The sequence below is a fragment of the Chinchilla lanigera genome, unplaced genomic scaffold, assembly GCF_000276665.1.
Source record: "Chinchilla lanigera isolate Chin_1 unplaced genomic scaffold, ChiLan1.0 scaffold00048, whole genome shotgun sequence".
NCBI lineage: Eukaryota > Metazoa > Chordata > Mammalia > Rodentia > Chinchillidae > Chinchilla > Chinchilla lanigera.
Genome location: NW_004955449.1, coordinates 8,781,958 through 8,804,198, shown reverse-complemented (window position 1 = coordinate 8,804,198; position 22,241 = coordinate 8,781,958). Strand labels below are relative to the sequence as shown.

Below are 22,241 nucleotides of genomic sequence, written 5' to 3'. Positions count from 1 at the left end.
TCTCTCTCTCTCTCTCTCTTTCTTCCAATCTTTTTAAGACAGGGTCTCGCTCTGCAGTTCAGGCTGGTCTTGAGCTCACTTTGTAGCCCAGACTGGTCTCAAACTCACAAAGATTCTCCTACCTCAGCCACCTGAGTGCTGGGATTACAGGCATGCACCACCATGCCTGGCTTCTGGTTATTTTTCAATGGCTCAAATCAGAGATAGAATACATTGATGTGTCATTGGTTAATTTTATTTCCCTAGGGAGAGTTAATTTGTGTGACCAAAGGCTGTTTGTTAAATTAGCAAATAATTGGTTTTCAGATGCTATGAGCCTGAGACTCATGTGAAGTCTGACTGCGTGTAATATTCTTACTAATCTCATTGCTGTTGTATATGGATTTTTGTTTTCAACCCTTCCTTATTTGCTTTCTTTTTACTTATATTTTAAAATTTTTATATTGGTTGAATGCCTTTCTGGCAGAGAAAATAAAAAGCATAAATAGAAGCATTATTGGTTAACAAAATTAACCATTTGAGTCAGCAAAGTCTTAACATTAGTTTCAGAGCAAGTCTGTGGGATCAGAGCTCTGAGCCTGAAAACTCTGGCTAAATCACGTTTGTCTGTATGCAGTGCCTCCGCTGTCCCCAGCCCTCTAGTGGCAGTTATAATAATGTCACTTTGTAGTCCCTGCACAGGAAACGATGCATCTTACTTCAGTTACCAGAATCCTTTTACAGGAAGTTAGGTGTGGTCTTTGAAGGAGAATTTAAAAAAAAATTTTTTTTTAAAGCATGATGGAATTTTAGCTGCAGTCTTCTTGGTTCCAGCTTATCAATCTCAAACTCTGAGTGTAAAAGATTCTGCAGGGGTAATGTTTTAATATTCTTATTACGCTTGTTCTCTGTGATGCTTCTTCCCCTTACAGTAGAATCCCTAGGGGAATCTGCAGGGGGACCACTTTCATTTTGAAGCTACTGACTGTATGTTTGAGCATGTCTCTTCTATTAGACCATCTAGGCAGACCCCTCCCCTGAGTGTGCAAGGATCATCTTCATGCCTGTGTGTGGCTGAGGGTCTCTGGGGATGGGTGAGGGATGTTCTGGAGATACTGTGATACTGGGAGGGCAGTCTGGTGGCTGAAATATTCTGGTCAACTTCAGAAACAATTGTGGCAACTATACAGTAGCTTACGTTAGTTCAAATTTCCTCTGCTTTATCTGGTATACTGCAGAAATGAACTGGATATTAACATATGTTACTCCTACAAAATGCATCTCATATATTTCAGTAGGAAATACATGTGGGAAGTAATGGACTGATATTAAAAAGGGGAAAATAGATGAAGTGATTTTGTACCGATGAAATCCATGAGTCAAGGTTTTGATTGCATTGTTCAAATAGTAGAGGAACTCCTGGTTCAGAGATTACATTTGGAATGATTTGTGTGCTTTGCTGAGTTATCTACATTAGTAAAATATAATTTCAATAACAATAAGACTTCATTTATGTTATCATAAAGATGTGTAAGGGGAGTTTGCTCAAACTATCTTAGACATGTTTTTCAAATCCAAATTCTGAAATGGATCCATGGACTACTAGGTTAGATTTTGTAAAACGGGATCTATTTGAAAAAAATAGGCTATCCCTACAGTGTTTCCTAAGGTACTGCAAATTTGTTAATTTAAGAAGCAATACACTAGGTAGCAGCAGGTTGCTAAGCCGGGGGTCCAAGCTACAGACTGCTGATGGGAGTGACTTCCTGCCTGGTTTGGCAGGAGCTGGGTCCCTTCCTGTGCAGCTTCCGAGCAGTTCCAAACACAGTCAGGCATCTCCGGCTCCTCCCTACTCTCTTGCTTTCAATCAGTACCTACCTATGTTTCCACACCTTGGCACTTCAGGATTTCTGGATCTCTTTACCAGGTGTGACGATTTGGAATAAACTTAAAGGTGATAATTTGGGCCAAAGGGAACATAGAAAGCAAATAGAGAGGGACGTACGAGAGCCTCACACAGCCCTGTTCGACAATTTTGTGATTTTTTTGTCTGAGTCTGATGTATTTTCCAGAAAAGATGCTGAAAAGATGGCTGCCAAAATAGTCACACAAGTGAAACAGCAAGCACAAAACAGTATCCTCCATTTCCAAGCTCTGAACTGGGTATTTTCCCCCAAGTAGCACAATCACTGAAAACATTCTGAGAGTGGGAAATCAGATTACCTCATAGACACCTACTGAAAGTGCAAGCTAGATTCTCTGTGCAAGCAAATGAGTGCATGCATGAGATTCCCTGAATGCTAAATACAGCTTCCTTTGTAAATTGTATGCTATCTTTGCTTATATACTCTGTGTCAGAGTTCAGTGTCGTGTGATGTCCACAGTCACTTTTTATCCTAATGGTCATTGCTTTCTTTTCGCCCTCCCCCTGTTTCTGTAGCACTTTCTTATGCAAGGAGCTAAACCGTGATAAAGGAGCAGGATGAAAAGATGGCACAATCAGTGCTGGTACCGCCAGGACCTGACAGCTTCCGCTTCTTTACCAGGGAATCCCTTGCTGCTATTGAACAACGCATTGCAGAAGAGAAAGCTAAGAGACCCAAACAGGAGCGCAAGGATGAGGATGATGAAAATGGCCCAAAGCCAAACAGTGACTTGGAAGCAGGGAAATCCCTTCCATTTATTTATGGAGACATTCCTCCAGAGATGGTGTCAGAGCCCCTGGAGGACCTGGACCCCTACTATATCAATAAGAAAGTGAGTTTTTAGTCAAGTAGCTTTTACTTCCTGTTTCCTAGTTGTTTCCGGGCTGGTCCCTGAGATGATGGTGAAGAATGTTATTCTCCTCTCATCTGTGTAAGTATCACTAGGATGCAAAGTGGGCCTGACCAAGTGATGGACGAATCATTCTAGAAGTCTTTTGGAAGCGTTCATTTGAACCTGTATTCTTGAGACAAGCAGAGCACTGGAGAGGCATCCTGAAGTAGGGCGGTTGAGGAAGGGTAGAATTCCATTTACCTTCATGCATACTGATTACACCTTAAACCGGGTGCAACTTAACCTGGATTCTTTTGAAATGTGAAAGAGGAAACTGGAAGTATATTTTTTATATTTCCAAGAACATTATCTGCTAAACAGTTTCAGCAGAGACTACAACCGGAAAAACTAGAAGTCCTTATGAGAATATTACCTAACCAAAACTGCATTTTTGTACTTTATGTGAATTATAAAAAGCAGTTTGTTTGTTCATTTGTTTATTTGTGTTAATGTAATCCAGGCTCCTCTCAAACTCACTGTGATTCTCCTGGCTCAGCCCTGCCCCCTTCCCCTGAGTACTGGGATGACAGGCTGGGCCAAAATGCCTGGCTAAAAGCACTTTAAAAATAGTGATGTTAAAATTTCTAAAGATGCTGAACATCTATGGTACTGATTACAAATTTTTTTTATAATCAAATCCTCACACTGCTTATAAAATTTGTTAAGAGAATTTATAATGCTCAAAAAGAAAAAAAACACTATCGTCCTGTTATATGTTGGTAGTTAGTAAATTACTATGTTATTTTATAGAACAATGTATACTTCTAGATATATGGTACAATTTTTGTCAAAATATCCTTATTGTATACTCTAAATTCTGTCTTCTGTTTTTTGTTTTCTTTTTCAGACATTTATAGTATTGAATAAAGGGAAAGCAATCTCTCGATTCAGTGCCACCTCTGCCCTGTACATTTTAACTCCTTTCAACCCTATTAGAAAATTAGCTATTAAGATTTTGGTACATTCATATCCTTTTTTGAATGGTTACGTAGTGTGTTATTTTCTCTTTGACCAAATTATTGATCTGAGCATTTTTAAATGAATGTGGTTTACAATGTTCTACCCTTTTTTTTTTGTACTCAACAGTTAGATTTTTGGAAAATGGGATCTTAAGTGAGCAAAGTGCTTCTCCCCAACTTCTAAGTATTTCTCCTATCTCTGATTCACTACTTCTATTTTATTTTTTCTTCTACTTCCTCCTGAGCTGTTTGATACCTCAAGATTTTATTAATTTTATTTATATTACCAGGCTTTTCTTTTATATCTTCCAATTGTACAATATTATGTAATGGGATAATTTCCATGTACTAATTTTCTTTTCTGCTTGTGATTTGGAAAAAAGAAATATATATATATATATATATAATCTGAACTACACAATTTTTTCTATTCTAGGTCTGAACTGTAATACTATTTACTTTTTCTTCCAATATTGAAAGTTTTGAGTTAATAAAAATTTATAGCTATATTTGTATATATACTAACATTTCCAATATTTCTCCACGTTATTTTCCCAGTAGAATTCTACTGAAGTTTTTTCTTTTTATTCTCTTCTTTTTTGTTACCTATTTTTATGTTTTACTTCAAATGTTTACTTTCTGCCTGTTCTTTATTCTCTTTATGGAAGTATCCACTTCTTAGAAGTGGAATTGATGATACTTGATGAGATATAGTGATTTGATTTCCTCTTTAAGTTAAATAAAGTAGTTGGAGATATGAGGCTTTATTCAAGTCTGGGGACAGCAGTCTGGCTGGCAGCTATCCTTGAAAGCAAAAATTTGGAAGAGCAGGGGTGTGCTGAGCTGGAACATTTACAGAAAGAATACAGAAGCCTTGGGATAAGAAGTGTTTTGCATCTGGAACCAGAGATACAGCAGAGTAAAGTGAAATTTAGCACAACTTCAGGTAAGGCTACTTTTAGTGTCTTTTCCTGTTCAGAAAGAGTCATGTCTTGAGATTCAAGTCCAGAACCTGTCTTTAACGATTGCTTCATAAAAACTCAGCACCTTGAGCAGACGCAGACATTTTAAATCAGATAAGGTAGTTATTAGATAAAGAAGGAGTTCAGGCAATGGGATGAGCCTGGTACTGTGTCTTTGCCTCAATTCTGGGTGGAGGGGAGACAAAGTGTGTTTGCAGGCTTGCCTGGAAGTGTGGCAAATAATGCCTTTAGAAGCACGCCATCCTGTTTTTTGCTTCTCATTCATTCCTTGACCAAGTTTTATGTAAAATCAATATATTTCCACTTGATATTTATGTTTTAGATTTAAAAATTGACTATGAATTACTTTACACAATTGTGTATCCTTACTGCTACTTGTCAAGTAAGAGAACTTAATTGCACATAGCAAAAATCATTTTTGAGTTAGCATTAAAAATGCAAAATAAAGTTGGAATTCATATTTGGGTGGCCTATAACTTGTGTACTATACAATCTCTCCATAAATTATTCATTTTACTTTTTGTAAAATTACATTTTCCCTTCTGTAAACATAAATGAATGTGAAGTTATGTGGAAAAAAAATAGTTCAATACTCTGTAGACACTGGGAGAATGTGTATTAAGTAAGTGACTGTTAAATCAGAGGTTGGAATATCAGATGACAAGTAAGTTTAAAAGAGATTTGAATGAGTCAAAAAAGTTTACTTTGTCCTATATTTGAATGATGAGAATTTTTTTTTAACTTCAAAGAGAAGAAAACAAAAAAGATACAGAATTTCAAAGCAAGATAATAGGAAATTAACAATGGCTATATTTCATATTATTATCTGCAAAGTAGTTGCTCAGATTATAAGATATAGGCATGCACAATTGATCAATCAATAAGCATAAATCATTCATTTCAATGAACTAATCAAAATTAGTAGCATAATTATGTTAGCTATCTTGTGTATGTATATATGTATGTGTGTATATATATATATATATATACATATTTCCTTCCCTTCCTTTTCTCCTTTCTACATCCCAATTGTTCTTTCCTTTTTGAGCAGTTTCTTTCCCTTTCACAATATCTATTGTACATTTTGGATCTTATTTACTCTCTCAATTTCTTACACTAGGGAGACAATACAATGCTTACACATGTGAATCTGATTTATTTCACTTATGAGTATGATTGCTAGTTGCATACATTTCCCTATAAAAGTGTCCAGTATTTCCTTCTTTATAGCTGAGTAATACACCATTGTATAAAAAGACCACACCTACTTTATCTGTTCCTTGGTTGATGGGCATTTAGCTTGTTTCCAAGATTTAGCAATTACAAATTGTGTTGCTATAAATATGGGTTCACATACATTGTTGTGGTATGATGTCTTTCATTCTTTTCAGAAAATACCCAGAAAGGGAACATCTGGATTGAATGGGACCTCTAATCCCAGTTTCTTGAGGACTCTTTACACTGATTTCCACAGTGGTTATACCAGTCTACATTCCCACCAACAGTGGAGAAGGGTTCCTTTTTCCCCACAGCCCTGCCAACATTTGTTATTGATTGATTTCTTGATGCTAGCCATTCTTTCCGGGGTGAGATGGAATCTCAGTATTGTTTTAATTTGCATTTCTTGAATGACCAATGATGTCAAACATTTCTTCATATATTTTTTTTGTCATTTGTATTTCTTCATCTGAGAAATGTGTATTCATCTCAGATGTCCATTTTTGGATTGGGTCTTTGAATTTGGGTGGCCTGATTTTTTTCAGTTCTTAATATATTCTTGATAGAAACCTTTTGTCTGAGGGACAGTTGGCTAAACTTTTTACCATTCTATGGGTTTTCTCTTCACTCTGTTGGTGATTTCTTTTGATGTGCAAAAACTTTTGAATAAGATGAGCTATCAGTTGTTGATTTTTTGCAGTATTTCATGTGCAGTTCGGGTTTTGTTCATGAACACTGTGCCTACAACTATGTATTTAAGATTTCTATGTACTTTCTCCTCTGGTAGATCTAGTGTTTCTGTTTTAATATTTAGATTTTTGACCCATTTTGACTTTGGTTTAATGCATGGTGATAGATATGGGTCTACTTTTAGTCTTTGGCATGTGAAAAACCAGTTATTCCAGCATCATTTATTAAACAGGCTATCCCTCTTCTAGTGAACATGTTTAGCCCATTCATTAAAGATAAGGTAGTTGAGTGTGTTTATAGTTGTGTCTGCATCATCTAACTGGTTCCACTGATCTCAGGTCTGTTTTTTTGACAGTACCTTGCCTATTTCATCACAGTAGCTTTGTAGTATAGTTTCAAGTCAGTAATTGTGGTGTCTCCTGGCTTGCCTTTTTGGTCCAGTATTGCCTTTGCTATTCTAGGTCTCTTTTGTTTCCAAATAAATTTTAGCAATGTTTTCTCTAGATCTCTGAGGTTTGCTAATGGTATTTTGATTGGGATTGCATTAAATCTGTATAACAGTTTTGGGCCTGTGACCATTTTTACAATGTTGGTTCTTCCTACCCATGATTAAGGGATAGGAATGATGACAATTTTAAAAAGCCCAATATAAAAGGAAAAAGGTAGACTTTTGACTTAAATTCCTTGTAGGAAGATCATGTATTTCACTGAAATCTGTTTTGATCTGCAGTTTTTCTACTTTCTCAAGCACAATATTACCAATATAAAATTTATACCTGCATTGTGTTATTCATATTTAAATAGCTGTTATTATTACCTGAATTCCTGCTATTTCAGTCACTCATCAAAATTCAGGAATTGGAAAAATATGAGACTGATGGTTAAATTAATAATGATTAATAAAGTTAATGGATTTTGAAACTTTAGAGACATAGTATGCTAACCATGTACAAACCTAACTCTTACTACCCACTATTTTATTTTAAAATCAAGATACTTGCATATGTTTTTAATCTATCATGACTTCTAACTGAAATAGATATTTGCCCCTGAAATGACACTTATGTAATGTGAAAAACATCTTGTCTGAACATGAGATGCCTTATCACCTGGGACTTACTAGAAAATAAACATACATGTCATTAATTAATACTTAGGTATATTTTACTTTATTTTATATTGTTAAAATTCTAATGTAATAAATAACTTTTATCAAGAATCATAAAACGGTGGCTGGGTCCACTGTAATGTTAATTCCATCAGGCTGTTAATTTTCACCTTATGTTTATTTTATACCATACTTTTTTTGAAAAATGTAGAAACTTATATGGATAATATATGTAAAGATTGTCACCAGAAAAATATACCATGGTGCTACACAGACATGTAATTTGTAGACTAAAAATTTAGGTACTATTCTGTTGGAAATATATATATATATATATATATATATATATATATATATATATCTGAGTAAAGCAGAGAGCATTTCCAGGAGACCTGGCATTTGAAAGGCCCTGATTAGAAAAAAGGCATAGAAAACATTCATAATGACATATATTCTAAAATACTTACAGTTATTACAATGTACACAATGTAATGAAAAGTAGCTGAAGGTGAAAAAGTAAACCAGGTCATGTCTTAGAATCTTTATTTCATGTTTATCATTATTCTAAAAGTAGGGGAGCCAGGTGTAGTGGCCCACACCTATAATTCCAGCTCTCAGGAGGCTGAAGCAGGAGGATTACCATGAGTTCAAGACCAGCCTGGGTTACAAAGTGAGTACAAGGTCAGCCTGAACCACACAGTGAAACCCTGTCTCACAAAGAAAAATAAATAAATAAATAAATAAAAACACACTAAAATAGTGGAGAACTGCCAAAATGATCCAAATTATGTTTACAAAGGCCATTATGTATCAGAGTGCAGAACAGATTGAAAGAAGACAAACAGGCTCAGAAAGACTAATTTAAAGAAAACTATAATAAACTATTAAATTTGATGTCAGTCTTGGACAAAGCAGCAATGTAGAGATGGAAAATAGTGTAGTGATTCTAAAGCTAGCACACAGAATTGACAAGATTTGGTGCTAAGTTGGATGTAGAGGTTTAGGAAGAGAGAGAAATCCAAACTTCTAAATTCCTGGCCAGTTCATGAACATTTTATGGGATACAGAGAGGTCAAAAGAAGAGAGGAATATATTGAAAGGACTTTTAGCTCACTTTTATTCATTTTATTTTATTTCTTTATTTTTTTTGGTACCAGCAATTGAACTCGGGACATTGTGCTTGCCAAGTAGGTGCTTGTGCTGCTGAGCTGCATCCCCGGCCCTAGCTGAATTTTAGAACTCAGAAAATTTTAAATGGTGCTGAACTGTGATGAGATATGTAAGTGCAGATGAGTTCAGAAAAGAACTCTGTATCTGATTCTCCAACCTCTGACTTAACAGTCACTTACTTAACATACATTCTTCTGGTATCTATTTTATGAACAGAGTATTGAGCTAAGTTTAAGCTCCCACATAACTTCACATATTACTGCTTGGAGAGGTGTATTTGATAGGTGGCACATAGACAACACCTGGGGTTGTTTTCACTGATGAATGAGTCGGGAGAGCAGGATAGGAAGGTGGCAAAGATATTATTTCTTTTCCAAAGAGGAAATGCAGCATATCAAAGAATATGGAAAAATTGTTGCCCCCAAGGCATTAAGAATCCAGAGAATCAAGACCTCAGGAAAATAAAGAAAAGAGAACTTAATGTAAAGGGGTAGCTACCACCATCCTTGTTAAGCACTGCTGAAGAGCAAGTCAAATCATCAGCATTATTCTTTTGTTTTGGAACAAACCAGAAATGTTTCCCTTCTTTAGGAAGAAATGCAGCCTGCCAAGGATGCAGCATAAACATCAGGGAAAGAAAGACAGAAAGTTCTTGCAAGAAATTGTGTTATGCATAACGAAGGATAAATTTGAGTCATTTGCAGGAAAATGGATGCATCTTGACACCATAATGCTGAGTAAAATAAATGTTAAATATCACATGGTTTCTCTCATAAGTAAATCCCAAAATGTAAATAATTTGAAGAGTAAAATACAAGAGAAAGTAAAGGAAACAGAAAGGTAGACTTTGTGGAGATGGGAAGGGAATCTGAGGATGGGTGGAGAGAGGGGCCCCAGGAAGGGGAAGTGGAAATGATGAAAATGAGATATACATACGTATATATATAAATTCCCCAAGGTGAATGTAGTTATTGTATATTGCAAACATACACCAGTGGGGGTTGGGATTTGGCCATGAGATGGAGCAGAGAGGTAGGCTGTAAGTGCCTACAAAAGGTTACATGGTTATAGTGGAGAATCTGCCCCTCCCTCAAGATGGGAGAGACATAATGATGTCCATGTTGACAGAAAGAGGGCAATGGGGTGGGAGACCCTACAGAGAAGGGAAGGAAAGGCTGAGAGTTTGCTAAAGGATCTGGACAAGTGGAAAGTGTCCAATCTGTGGGTGGAGGGATTGAAAGGAAAGGTCTCCATGCAGAGGGGATTATCTGTCTGGGAGGGGGACATGAAGTCTTGTGCTCTCTTATATCTCTGGAAATGAGAATAAGGTCATCAGTTTGGAATGGAAGAAGAGAGTTTGAGATTGGAGAAAAGTGGAGAAAGGCTGAAATTGTCTTTGTAGGAAGGATGATGAACCAAATAGAAAAATTTAGGGCTGTGGGGAGGATCATTGAGGCTGGTGACCATTCATCAAGTTAATGCCCCTCTACCAAGGGTGTTATGATTCCCTAGTAGGCCCTAACAAGTCAGCAGGCACACAGAGAGATAATGCTCTATAAAGTAATATTAATATACTAATGGCAAGGGAGTGTGTGTGTGTGTGTGTGTGTGTGTGTGTGTGTGTGTGTGTTTTACTGGGGATTGAACCCAGGGTCTTCACACTGAACTACAGTCCTACTGTGTCTCATTAAATGGCTAAATTTCCCAGGTTGACCTTAAATTTGTGATCTTCCTGCCTCAGCCTCCCAGAAAATTGGGATTAGAAGTGGGATTAGAGGTGTAGTGTATAATGTCACACCTGGATGCAAGGCATCTTTGAATTTCTTTTGTTATTTTTAGCAATGAAGAAAAACTGTGTTTTTCTTTGAACTAGTGCTTTTCTGTTTTCTCCAGACTATAGTGCCCTCACATGGCTGATGCACATTATTCTCTTATCACGGTTTTCATGTGGATATATTTTAATAAGTTGAGCATTAAGCAGGACCTTATAACAGTTACTAGAAACAAAAAAATCAAGTATTAGTTTGACTAATTTTCTTTTTTTGGTACCGGGAATTAAATTCAGGAGCTTACGCTTTCAGGTGCTTGAATTAAATTCAGGTGCTTGTGCCATTGAACTATATCCTCTATTGCTTTGAATAATTTGCACAGATACCTGCTTATAAGGTTAATACTACACTGCCTACTCACTGGCTTATTGAATTGCATTTGAAAGTGAGTTAATGTTTTATTATATGGAAGTTATATGATGACTTATACCAAAAATAAAAAGTAAGAAGGACTATCAATAGTATTTATTCCCTAAAAATTTTATAATTGTCTAAATTCACATATTAAAAGGATATTGTGCTACATTATTGAGAATAAATACTTATTGTTTTTATGTTAAATGTAAAAGTCATTTCAATTATCTGATAGCTGAGTATTTTCTTAAATGATTTTGTTTTACTGTTTTGTTTTTTCAATATAAAAAAGTGAAGAGCATTTGTTATATCTCCAAGAGCAAAAAAGGATAGGGTGAAACAAATGATATATACATGATAAAAAGTATTTTTTTCTATTATTAAGAAAGTCACAAAACCCATTTGTAGAGCACCTACTATGTGGCAGGCACATTACACTGTAGGAAGTTTTACATATTTTCACTCTTTGATCCACAGACCAATCCTGTGGGATGATTATTGTTTTCATTTTCACTGCCAAGTCAGTCTAATCTCAGGGAATTTCATAAATAACTTTATAACTTGGCCTTAGTTACAAACACAAGAAGGGTCAGCATTAGACACCAATGATCTTCTCTCACAATTCTGAATTTTATAAGTATATTACATACTCCAATAATAAAGGACTTTATTATAAGACATTCTTCTGGGTGACCTTAGGATGAATTTATAATGTATTTAATAAATTGCTTGAATACTTTTGCTGAATTTTTTGCCAGTATTTATTTATGTGCTGAATTTGCAGTGCTATTATTTGGTTGAGTCTGTCATCAAGAAATCCTAAACTGATAAATTATTCACCAATGAACTAATTTATCTGCTTTTAATCTTTTTAATTACAATTGTCTAAATAGCTTCAAAATAATTGAGGAGTTGGCCTGAGGAAATGTTCTAGATATGGTGTAGTTGAAGTACAGAAATGAAGAGAAAAAGATTCAATGATAAAATAATATGTAGCACAAAATAACTAACTTGCAAGTTTTATTCTTGACGGTGGTGAAGGTGTGATAATGCATGAAAGTGAGATTTTCCTTTTGAATTTCATCTTCCTTGACAATCTTTTTTCACTTTATTCAATGTGCTCATTATGTGCACGATTCTCACCAACTGTGTATTTATGACCATGAGTAACCCTCCAGACTGGACCAAGAATGTAGAGTAAGTAGAAAATTTTAAATTATCTTTTAAAGTATCTTGCAGCTTTGACAATCCCTGCTGTTTCAAATTGTGCCTCTTACATCTGGAGACTTTTTTAGTTTCCTTACCGAATCATGCCAGCTATGCTACATCAGACACTAATTCAAGTTTATTTTAACAACTGATTTCTTTCAGGACAAAACTCACGGTGGTTCCACTCAGTTAGTTACCCAAATTGCTGCAGTCTTTGGACAGCCATTATATGTACCTTTTATCTTCCTTGCATGTCTTTTGTTCTTTTGAGATTAACAGGGTTTCCTAATATCTATGGATGAAAATGATACTTAATATATACATTCTTTTTCCCTTTGCTATCACAATTCTACGCTTTAGTAGTACATATTTCAGGGCCTTTGGTGGTATATATTCTATGAAACACAAATGCTTCATTCATTTTGAGATTTATGTGTATTTGTTTAAATCAGACTGAATCCAGAGTATTTTTAATAGTACAATATTTGACTATTTAATTTGATGAAAATGTCTTTTAGAATTAAATGATATGTTTATGCAGTAAGCCCTGCCTGGCCTGTATATGATAGAGAGAACAGATAAATATATCTTTGATGTGAGCTTGGCTATTTTCTCATAGGTACACCTTTACAGGAATTTATACTTTTGAATCACTTATTAAAATACTTGCAAGGGGTTTTTGTTTAGAAGATTTCACATTTCTACGGGATCCTTGGAACTGGTTGGATTTCACAGTCATTACTTTTGCGTAAGTACCTTCATGTATTTTCTGTTCTGGAGAGTAAATTACCACAGGGAGCCTATTCTATATTTCTCTTTGGTGGCTTCCCTGAACAGATCAATCATTTTTCTTAGAAATGATGTGAATTCAGATTTTTCTTCTAATGAAATCATTCAGTTTGGAGAAATTAGGAACTATCATAATAAATTATATGGCTTTGATTTCAATTAGCACTCTAAAGTAATAGTTTCCCAAATAACAGGGATTATAATCAATAATTACACCATTTTTCTCTTAATTGGGAAATTTGATGGCAACACTCATTGAAGTTGAAAAGGTCTTGGTTAAAGACCAACATGAACTTAGATTTCCCTAAATTCTGAATAACTCTGGTTTAATTCTACAGGTATGTAACAGAATTTGTAAACCTAGGCAATGTTTCAGCTCTTCGAACTTTCAGAGTCTTGAGAGCTTTGAAAACTATTTCTGTAATTCCAGGTAAGAAGAAAGTGGTATAAGGTGGTAGGCTCCTTATATCTCCAACTGTTTCTTGTGTGTTATCGTGTTTGTGTGTGAACTCCCTATTACAGATATGTGACAGAGTTTGTGGACCTGGGCAATGTCTCAGCGTTGAGAACATTCAGAGTTCTCCGAGCACTGAAAACTATTTCAGTCATCCCAGGTGAGAGCTAGGTTAAACACCGAGGCTGACTTTAGTTGCATCAACGCCACAATCCCAGCTTTCTTGCAGAGGGCTTATTGCTTGTTGCAAATTGCAAATAACTGTATAAAGCAAGAATTGCTACATCAGATATTGGATGGATTCGATTCTTTGCTTTTTACTAGTTGCTTTCTTTACAACTGTTCTAAATCAGCCTTTGAGTTTAACAAGTTTTGCATGAGACATTTGCAGTAACAGGCTACCTGGTTTGCATCCTGTAACATCAAGCTTTCTGCATAGGAGCTAAACTATAAGACATTCAAACTTAAACAAATTTGAGCATTTAGGCCCAAACCTGGCAGTGTTTTTAACTGCAGATATAAGAAAGAGCAAGGAATAGCATGAGTGCTGCATGGGGCGCAGTTTTCAGATGTCTTCCTTTTTGTAAACCCATACTCAAGTTTCAGGATTCATCCACCGATAAACTCATAAATCAATGACATCAAGATTTCTCCCCATTCTATTCAGATAGACTTTTCTAAAACCAATAAGGGGTTAGAGAGTAAGACATCTGCAAATAAAAGCAAAATATTTACACAAGGTCAATGTTTAAGCATGAATAACCAACTCATTTCTTTTGCTCTGAGGAGTGTTTGGAAACACATTTGAGCTGTTTCCATTCACAGTTTTCTAATGCACATACAAGTTCTGCTTTCATTCATTTTCACCGGCTAGCAGGCTTTTCATGAAAATGTTATTCAGTCACAAACATTAAACTAATCTGGTTGGCATTCTGCATGATATTTTTATTCTCCAGGACAAGCTCATGATATTTTTTGTCAGTAAGTAGCCACTGAGCAGTAGGTTAAAATTCTTCCCTCTGATTTTGTTTGCAGGCCTGAAGACCATTGTGGGGGCGCTGATCCAGTCCGTGAAGAAGCTCTCTGATGTCATGATCCTGACTGTGTTCTGTCTGAGCGTGTTTGCACTAATAGGCCTACAATTGTTCATGGGCAACCTGCGGAATAAATGTTTGCAATGGCCTCCAGACAATTCTTCCTTTGAAATAAATATCACTTCCTTCTTTAATAACTCATTGGACGGGAATGGTACTATTTTCAATAGGACAGTGAGCATGTTTAACTGGGATGAATATATTGAGGATAAAAGTAAGATATACTTTTTTAACCTTAAGTTGTTTAATTCTTTAAGTAATAATAAGTACATGAGGTGAAAATGATCTCAACTATTATGTGAACCAAGTGACTTAGATTAATTCAAGATAACAGTATTTGTGGCAAGGAATCAAATGCTACCTTCCCTCTTTATCTTTATGTTTCAGTTGACATGATAAAAATTACCATTGGAGGACATGTTACCTTTCCCTACACAGCATCCAAAACAAGTCTGTATTATGCTGCACAAACAAAACACATTTATTGGTGAACACTGGTCAGAAGTCTTCAGTCATCTTATTAAATCAGTAGTTTGAATCATTTAGTAGTTTGAATGTGTTGTGATGACATATGTTATTAAGATGACTGGAGAAAATAATTTGGACCTATTTGGTTGACTCTTGAGAATATATAGTGTTTGTGGAAACAGAAACCACTCACCAAGATGAAACCAGAACTTGAGAACTCATCAGAAAGTTAAGCAACCTTAGTTCATCCATTCACTTACTGATAGTCTAATTTATTTGTTTGGTATCAGTTTTTGTATTATGGCTATTGTCAGAATAATTTTATTTTATCTTAGGCATCGACATCAGAATAGCTTTGTGATGCTATATAATTCAGCATTATGTCTTATCCTTGAGGCTGAACCTCTGTCACTTGGTAGGCTAAATGCCTTCCTTTGTACGTATTACTATTACCCACACTCTACTGGTGTTTTCAGAATATATACACCACTGCAATAGTTATTTTAAGATATCTTTCCTGGCCTACATGTTTTTTGAATATGAAATTATGTCACTTCTCAAATTATGGTACTATTTAAAAAGTTATTATTCTTGTGGATTTTTATACTTGAGAGAATAAAGTTCATTGGATCAGTGAATAAATGCAACAAATTATTTCATTAATTATGAAGTTTCCCATCTACTATTGAGAGGGCGCAGTGACACACCTTGCACACAAATCTTTCCTCTGTTTCTCACTGTTTCTTTCCAGTGGATTTCTCTTAGTATGTGTGGAGAGAGTCAAGGAAAAGACTAGACTTAGGCTACACAGATATAGCCTCAAGTTGTTATGATGCATCTTACCACTCTCTACTCCTGTAGCAGTAACCACCTCATTAAACTCTTACTAGCCTTTTTACCATGTTTTAAAATCTATTGGTAGAAGGCAACATGTTCTCTACTGTTCTATTTGTTCTTTAATATTAATGTAAATAATTTTTAAAAATGTTTTTACTAGTATCCATGACAAGTGATGTATGTCTTATAATATGAATTGTCTGCTGATATTTTTACCTTTTATTTTATTGGATGATAGTATTTTGAGGAAATTCGTATAGACACTTAGTTTTTTTTTTTTTTTTTTTCCTTCAGTACTAAGGATTGAACCCAGGGCCTGCTCTCTGAGCTGCATCACTGGTGCTTTTTTCCTTTTAATTTTCAGACAGAGTCTTGCTAAGTTGCTGATTTGCACAAGCTGGGTTCCAACTTGCAATCCTCCTGCCTCAGCCTCCCAGAGTCATATGGACTCTTTAATTTATCAGGAATATTATCCAGGCATGGTGGTGCACACCTGTAATCTCAGCACTCAGGAGGCTGAGACGGGAGGATTGTTGCAAGTTCGAGGCCCGCCTGGGGTACAAAGAGAGCTGAAGGCCAGCCTGAACTGTATAGTGAGACCCTGTCTAAAAAAGACAAAAAAAAAAAAGAAAGAAAAGAAAAATGAATATTAACAATTTGCCTTTTATTGCCTTTTACTAAGAAGTTTATTTTTCATCTTATTGCTTGTTTTTGATGCCAAATGATTTTAAATTTTAGGCAAGCAAATCATTAAAATGTCACTTTTTCTATTTTTGTATTTAAAAAATACTTCTTAGCTATGAAATAAAAATAATAACACAAATGGTTTACATACAAAACACATATATTTTTAATATTGTGTTAATACACTGGACTTTAACTCTATAAAAATCTAGAATTGCTTTTCAATGTATACTTTAAATAAGGATTTAAAATATTTACAAAATTATGACCCACATTTCCCTAAATAATCTATTAGAATATCTTTAAACAGAACTTCAGCATTCTTAAATATGAACGTAAGACATTTTGGCAGAAGACATGTACGTTTAAGTTCATTTAGGTGTGTACTTTTGTATGTATTAATATATGAATGCACAAAAGTGTATTTTAGTATATGTACACTTCCTGAGATCATCTTTGTAGTTATATGTTATATCATAAAAATGAAAATTAGATTTACTTGGACAATATATAGTCCTAGAGAAAAAGTTCATTTTGTTTATTTGAAAGACAAAAATCAAAACAAAACCAAGGACAAACACCTAAGCCCAATTCTCACAAAAAATTAAGTGAAAACTGGCAGGAAAAAAAGTCTAACTTTATTTTGAGTCCAGCCAAAAAAGTATTTTTAAAGTAAAATTTCATTTACATGGAAGCAATTAGAAGTAACAAGGCTTCTCTTTCACTCACTTTGAGCCAAGCAAGCAGCCTTAATTTCACAGCTCTGTTTTGAAGTACCCAAGCAGTTTAAATTTATATTTGCAATTAGTCTTGATATGAGAATTGTAAAATAGTTATTCCTTCTGGAATTGTTCTTTTTTACAATAGATTTTCTAAACATGAGTTTAGTAAAAAAAAAAAAAGTTATTTTTCATAATAAACAAATATATATACTAAACAAATATTCAATTACTTTGAAAATCTTTTCATTTAGCCATACATATTTGTTTAGTTTATCAATTTTTTGTGACTGAAAACATGTGTAAGCTTTATTACTTCAATGCAGCACCTGAAGTGTGTCAAAGACATTTAATGATTCTTTCCCTTGCTGTTTAAATAGGTCACTTTTACTTTTTGGAAGGGCAGAATGATGCTCTGCTGTGTGGTAACAGCTCGGACGCAGGGTAAGTTGTGCTGCCATTAAGTCTGAGTCTTCCCTGCTCTATCAGTCTCAGTAACCTGTAGCCTCTCACCCACCTGGCTAGCTCAGTCCACACTCACAGCCCTCCTCCAAGTCCACTTCACACTCAGAATAGCCAGGATAAGTGTGGGATCTCACCTCTTTCACACACTCATGTGCAGAAATTATTTTTCCATACTAGGTCACATCTAATCTTCCAAATTAGTTCCATGAAAAATACAAAAGCAGTGCATAAACATAAGAAGCTTAAATTAATAGAATTCATAAGCATGTATGTGTAGCAGTGTGATATTTTATTTATGCTAATGTGATCTCCATGGATTGAAATGAAAAATCTCTCCAAAGGTAATGTCAATATCTGAGGCATGGTGACTATGTGTCTAGCATATTTAAACCAAGGGCCTCAAAATGAAAAGCATCTTCTGCATGGTTGACTCCATCATATAAAGCCACCCCTCCTTGCCTTCATTTACTCATATAATAAATGAGTATTGTAATAATAGGGTGGTTGACCATGTAGATTAGTGAATGCATAGCTATATGGGACTTTTAATTATTATGAATGACAGACCAAAAGCCTAGGAACTTTCAAGAATTAATCATCTTTCCCTTTTTAGAAAGATTTTAGAATCATGGAAAAATGTCAAATGCTCTTTTGGTTAAGGGAGGATTGTGGACATTAGTAAATGATACCTATAGCAAAATTTTCAATGATAGTAGTCTTTGCATTTGGCTCCTATGGTGCTGCCTATATCTGCAGATTTCAGAGATAAGGAAAACAGACCTTTTAATCCTTGTCTGAACTCTACTAAATGTTATACATACAGGATCTCAGTCAGTGCCTGCCTACTTTTGAGTTCTGCTATCAGCCCATTCTTATGTATGAGGTACCAGAAGATTAGCAAAACTGGCAAACTTGCCTAAGATCATTCAGGCCAGACATGTCAGGCACAACACTGAGGCTTTAAGGCCAACTACACATGGTCATTCTCTCCCCACAGGTTGCATACACTCATTAAGTCCACACCTCTGCCCTACCACACCTGCGCACACTTCTACTTCAACTTTTCTCCATAGACTTATTTGCCTGGTCATGTTCTCAAATCCTAGATGTTACTCAGGATACAATTGCTTTTGTATGGAGATGTAGTAAATATAACTCAACCATTATGTATCATATCCACACCATCAACATAATAGATTGCGTTAGGATATAAATGAGTCCACAGGCTACAGGGTTAAACACTAGGTAATGTGAAAGAAATAGGTTTTCTTCAGTGCCTGCATGAAGTATATCAGCATCTATGAAAACAGAAAAGCCAGATAACAGAGCTGAAGCTATTGACCTCCTCTCTTCCCATCTAATCACAGCCAGTGTCCGGAAGGGTACATCTGTGTGAAGGCTGGCAGAAACCCTAACTATGGCTACACGAGCTTTGACACCTTCAGCTGGGCCTTCTTGTCCTTATTTCGTCTCATGACTCAAGACTTCTGGGAAAACCTTTATCAGCTGGTGAGAACACACGTAATGATTCTTCTGGGGAGCCTGAAATACAGATATTAAAAAAATTGCTGTATAATACTTCATTACTCAGAGTGTGAGCTTCTAACAGTCTATATAAAGTGTACCAAAATGTCTCCCATTTTTACAGACATTACGTGCTGCTGGGAAAACGTACATGATATTTTTTGTGCTGGTCATTTTCCTGGGCTCATTCTATCTAATAAATTTGATCCTGGCTGTGGTGGCCATGGCCTACGAGGAACAGAATCAGGCCACACTGGAAGAGGCTGAACAGAAAGAGGCTGAATTTCAGCAGATGCTTGAACAGCTGAAAAAGCAGCAGGAAGAAGCTCAGGTATAGTTAACAAGCCCAAGATCTTTTGTTTTCTCTCCATTTGCTGATTTAACTGCTGAGGTCAGTGGCGTGGTAGTTGACATTAGAAAAATGTCAAATGTGTATGGTACGAGGAGTGCATTTGGTTATTAAGAATTTATGACTTTATTTTGGTGACTACTGTCACTCATGTTGGTATTGAAACATGGAGACTTATAACTTTTTGACATGTTTCTTTCTCTGGTGACTTGCTGAAGAAATTAACTATTGACCCCTCATCTATTCAAGCTCACAAAGTGGGTACACCTTCATACCTGTTCCTGATGCATTTTCTTTATATTCTGGAGAACAGGGATTCCGTTATAGTGGCTTCTTCATTACAGTGTTACTAGCAGTGGGGAAGGGCAAAAAAAGTAGAGTCAAACTGAGAAGATTATTTCATAAAGGCTGGAAAGGTAAAGACCTATTCAATATTTTTATCCCTGTATGTGAAGTTTGCAAACCCATGTCTGTGCATTATATACGGAAATCACCAAGGCACTCTTATTCTCTGCCTCTTATTCTGTAAATCCTTTAATTTTGACTTGATGAGTCTGCAAAATAAGATAAATAGTTCTCTTGACATTAAACCAATCCAATGTCTTGTTTTCTTGAGTGGCGAATACAATTCTGTTCTATCATTCACTATCCTTAATTGGTAATAAAGAACAGACAAATAATGTACACTGAGGTAGTAGCAACATTGAATACTTTATTTTTTTAAAAATTGTGCTGCTATAATTTATAAATTCCTGTGGATGCCATGATCCAGAATTCTCTAATACCTAATCTGTAGTATGTCTTTTTTGTGCTTTTCCAGTGATATGCTCAATAAATCAAAAAAAAGTTTATTAAATTAAAATACTTGACTGAATTAATTTCAGTGATTCAGCCTAATACTAAAAGTCCTTCTCAAGTGGAAGTGTGCTGCAGGGCCAGTGTTGGTTAGGTATACAGGGGATAACTTTAACTATGAATTTTTTTCTAAAACTATTGCTGAAGTCATAGAAAATGTGATGATCTTTGAGTATCTTGATCACATTACTGGCTAATTAGAACACATAGTTATGAAGCCAGAGCTCGAAAGATTTTGTCACTCACATGTGTTGTCTTCTATTTTTAAGTTGATTTTTTTCTGTGATCACTATAGTAAAAATGTAGCATTTTTCCAAAATATGGAAGAAAACGAAGAATTGTTTGGCAAGATTATACTGATTGCATTAGAGATAAATGAACTGGCAGCACAGATACAATGCTGAAGCTCCCCTGGAACTGCCATGTGTTCTGTGCCTTTCTAGGCAGCAGCTGCAGCGGCCTCTGCTGAGTCCAGAGACTTTAGTGGCGCTGGTGGGATGGGAGTTTTCTCCGAGAGTTCTTCAGTAGCATCCAAGTTGAGCTCCAAGAGTGAAAAAGAGCTGAAAAACAGAAGAAAGAAAAAGAAACAGAAAGAACAGTCTGGTGAAGAGGAGAAGGAAGGTGTAGTCCCGAAATCCGAATCTGAAGACAGCATCAGAAGAAAAGGCTTCCGCTTTTCCTTAGAGGGCAGTAGGCTCACATATGAAAAGAGATTTTCTTCTCCACATCAGGTAAAAATAAAAAAGAAACTTAGATTCTGTAAACTGCATTTTCACAACAAGAGTTTTTAAGTGGGATGCTAGAATTTGGGGGGTGAGAATGTTGTCCCACCTGGATGGCCCGACGCTTTCAGAGTGGTAATGACCACTCAGTGTTTGGGCCAAGACCTCAGAGATTTTGTGGATTTTACAATTTTTTTGAAATCCCAGGGAGGAATTTTTAGATGCTGTGCTCAAGAAGGGTTGTGGGTTTGAGGTTTCGTTAAAGACTTAAGCATCCCTGGGCAGTTTTCCACATGAGGGATGATCAGCAGATGGTCCCCATCCTTTCTTAGCTCTATGCCTGGACCCGGTAACTGGATTTTCTTAGTGGCAGGTGCTCAGGAATGGACCACGGAGTCTTTCAGGCCATCTGTGCAGTTGTTCCCACCCGTGAGCAAACTTCCCATGCAGAATGCATTGCTCATGCCCTTGTTTCAAGGGGAACTGGAAGAACACTCTGTGAAACATGCAGCCAAGATTGTTAGGCAGCGTCCACTGAGGAGAAGTATGACACCAAATAAGCAGTCCCGTTTCATTGTTTGTGATTTTCTCTGGTTCTTGTTAAACACCTGGCTTGGATTCAAAGAACATGCTGATTTATATACTGCAAGGTATGGTTGCTGTATGCCTCTGGTTTATGTACCACTGCAAACTGCTGAAAATTTACAACTTAGGCCCTTCATTGTCATTAAAATTACCAAGAGAGGCTAGGTGAGGTCATGCATGCCTGTAATCTTAGCACTTTGAGAGGCTGAAGCAGGAAGATTAAAATTCTGACTCCCACCTGGGCATTAATGAAACCCTCTCTGTCTCAAAATGAAAAATCACTAAAGTTCTGGGATGTAGCACAGTGTGAAGGGCTGCAATCTGTACTGCTGCAAAAATGTCTAAAAACTAAAAATGACCAAGAATATAACATACATATA

General features: G+C 35.9%; 1 protein-coding gene across 4 annotated transcripts in view; it reads left to right on the top strand.

Moving 5' to 3' along the window:
- Scn2a (sodium channel, voltage gated, type II alpha subunit) overlaps positions 1–22,241 on the top strand; it is a 124,123-nt gene that overhangs the window by 41,967 nt on the left and 59,915 nt on the right. Inside the window, exons 1-11 of one of the 4 annotated variants that reach the window (XM_005393295.2) lie at positions 768–854; positions 2,420–2,736; positions 3,644–3,762; positions 12,215–12,304; positions 12,936–13,064; positions 13,628–13,719; positions 14,595–14,867; positions 17,742–17,805; positions 19,194–19,335; positions 19,475–19,681; positions 20,998–21,285. In XM_005393295.2, the coding sequence (XP_005393352.1) occupies positions 2,470–2,736; positions 3,644–3,762; positions 12,215–12,304; positions 12,936–13,064; positions 13,628–13,719; positions 14,595–14,867; positions 17,742–17,805; positions 19,194–19,335; positions 19,475–19,681; positions 20,998–21,285 (1,671 nt within the window). In that variant the 5' untranslated portion in view covers positions 768–854; positions 2,420–2,469. Of the gene's footprint in view, positions 1–767; positions 855–2,419; positions 2,737–2,757; positions 2,836–3,643; positions 3,763–12,214; positions 12,305–12,935; positions 13,065–13,443; positions 13,536–13,627; positions 13,720–14,594; positions 14,868–17,741; positions 17,806–19,193; positions 19,336–19,474; positions 19,682–20,997; positions 21,286–22,241 lie in introns of those variants that run through there. The other 3 variants (XM_005393296.2, XM_005393297.1, XM_005393298.2) reach the window with 3 other exon arrangements.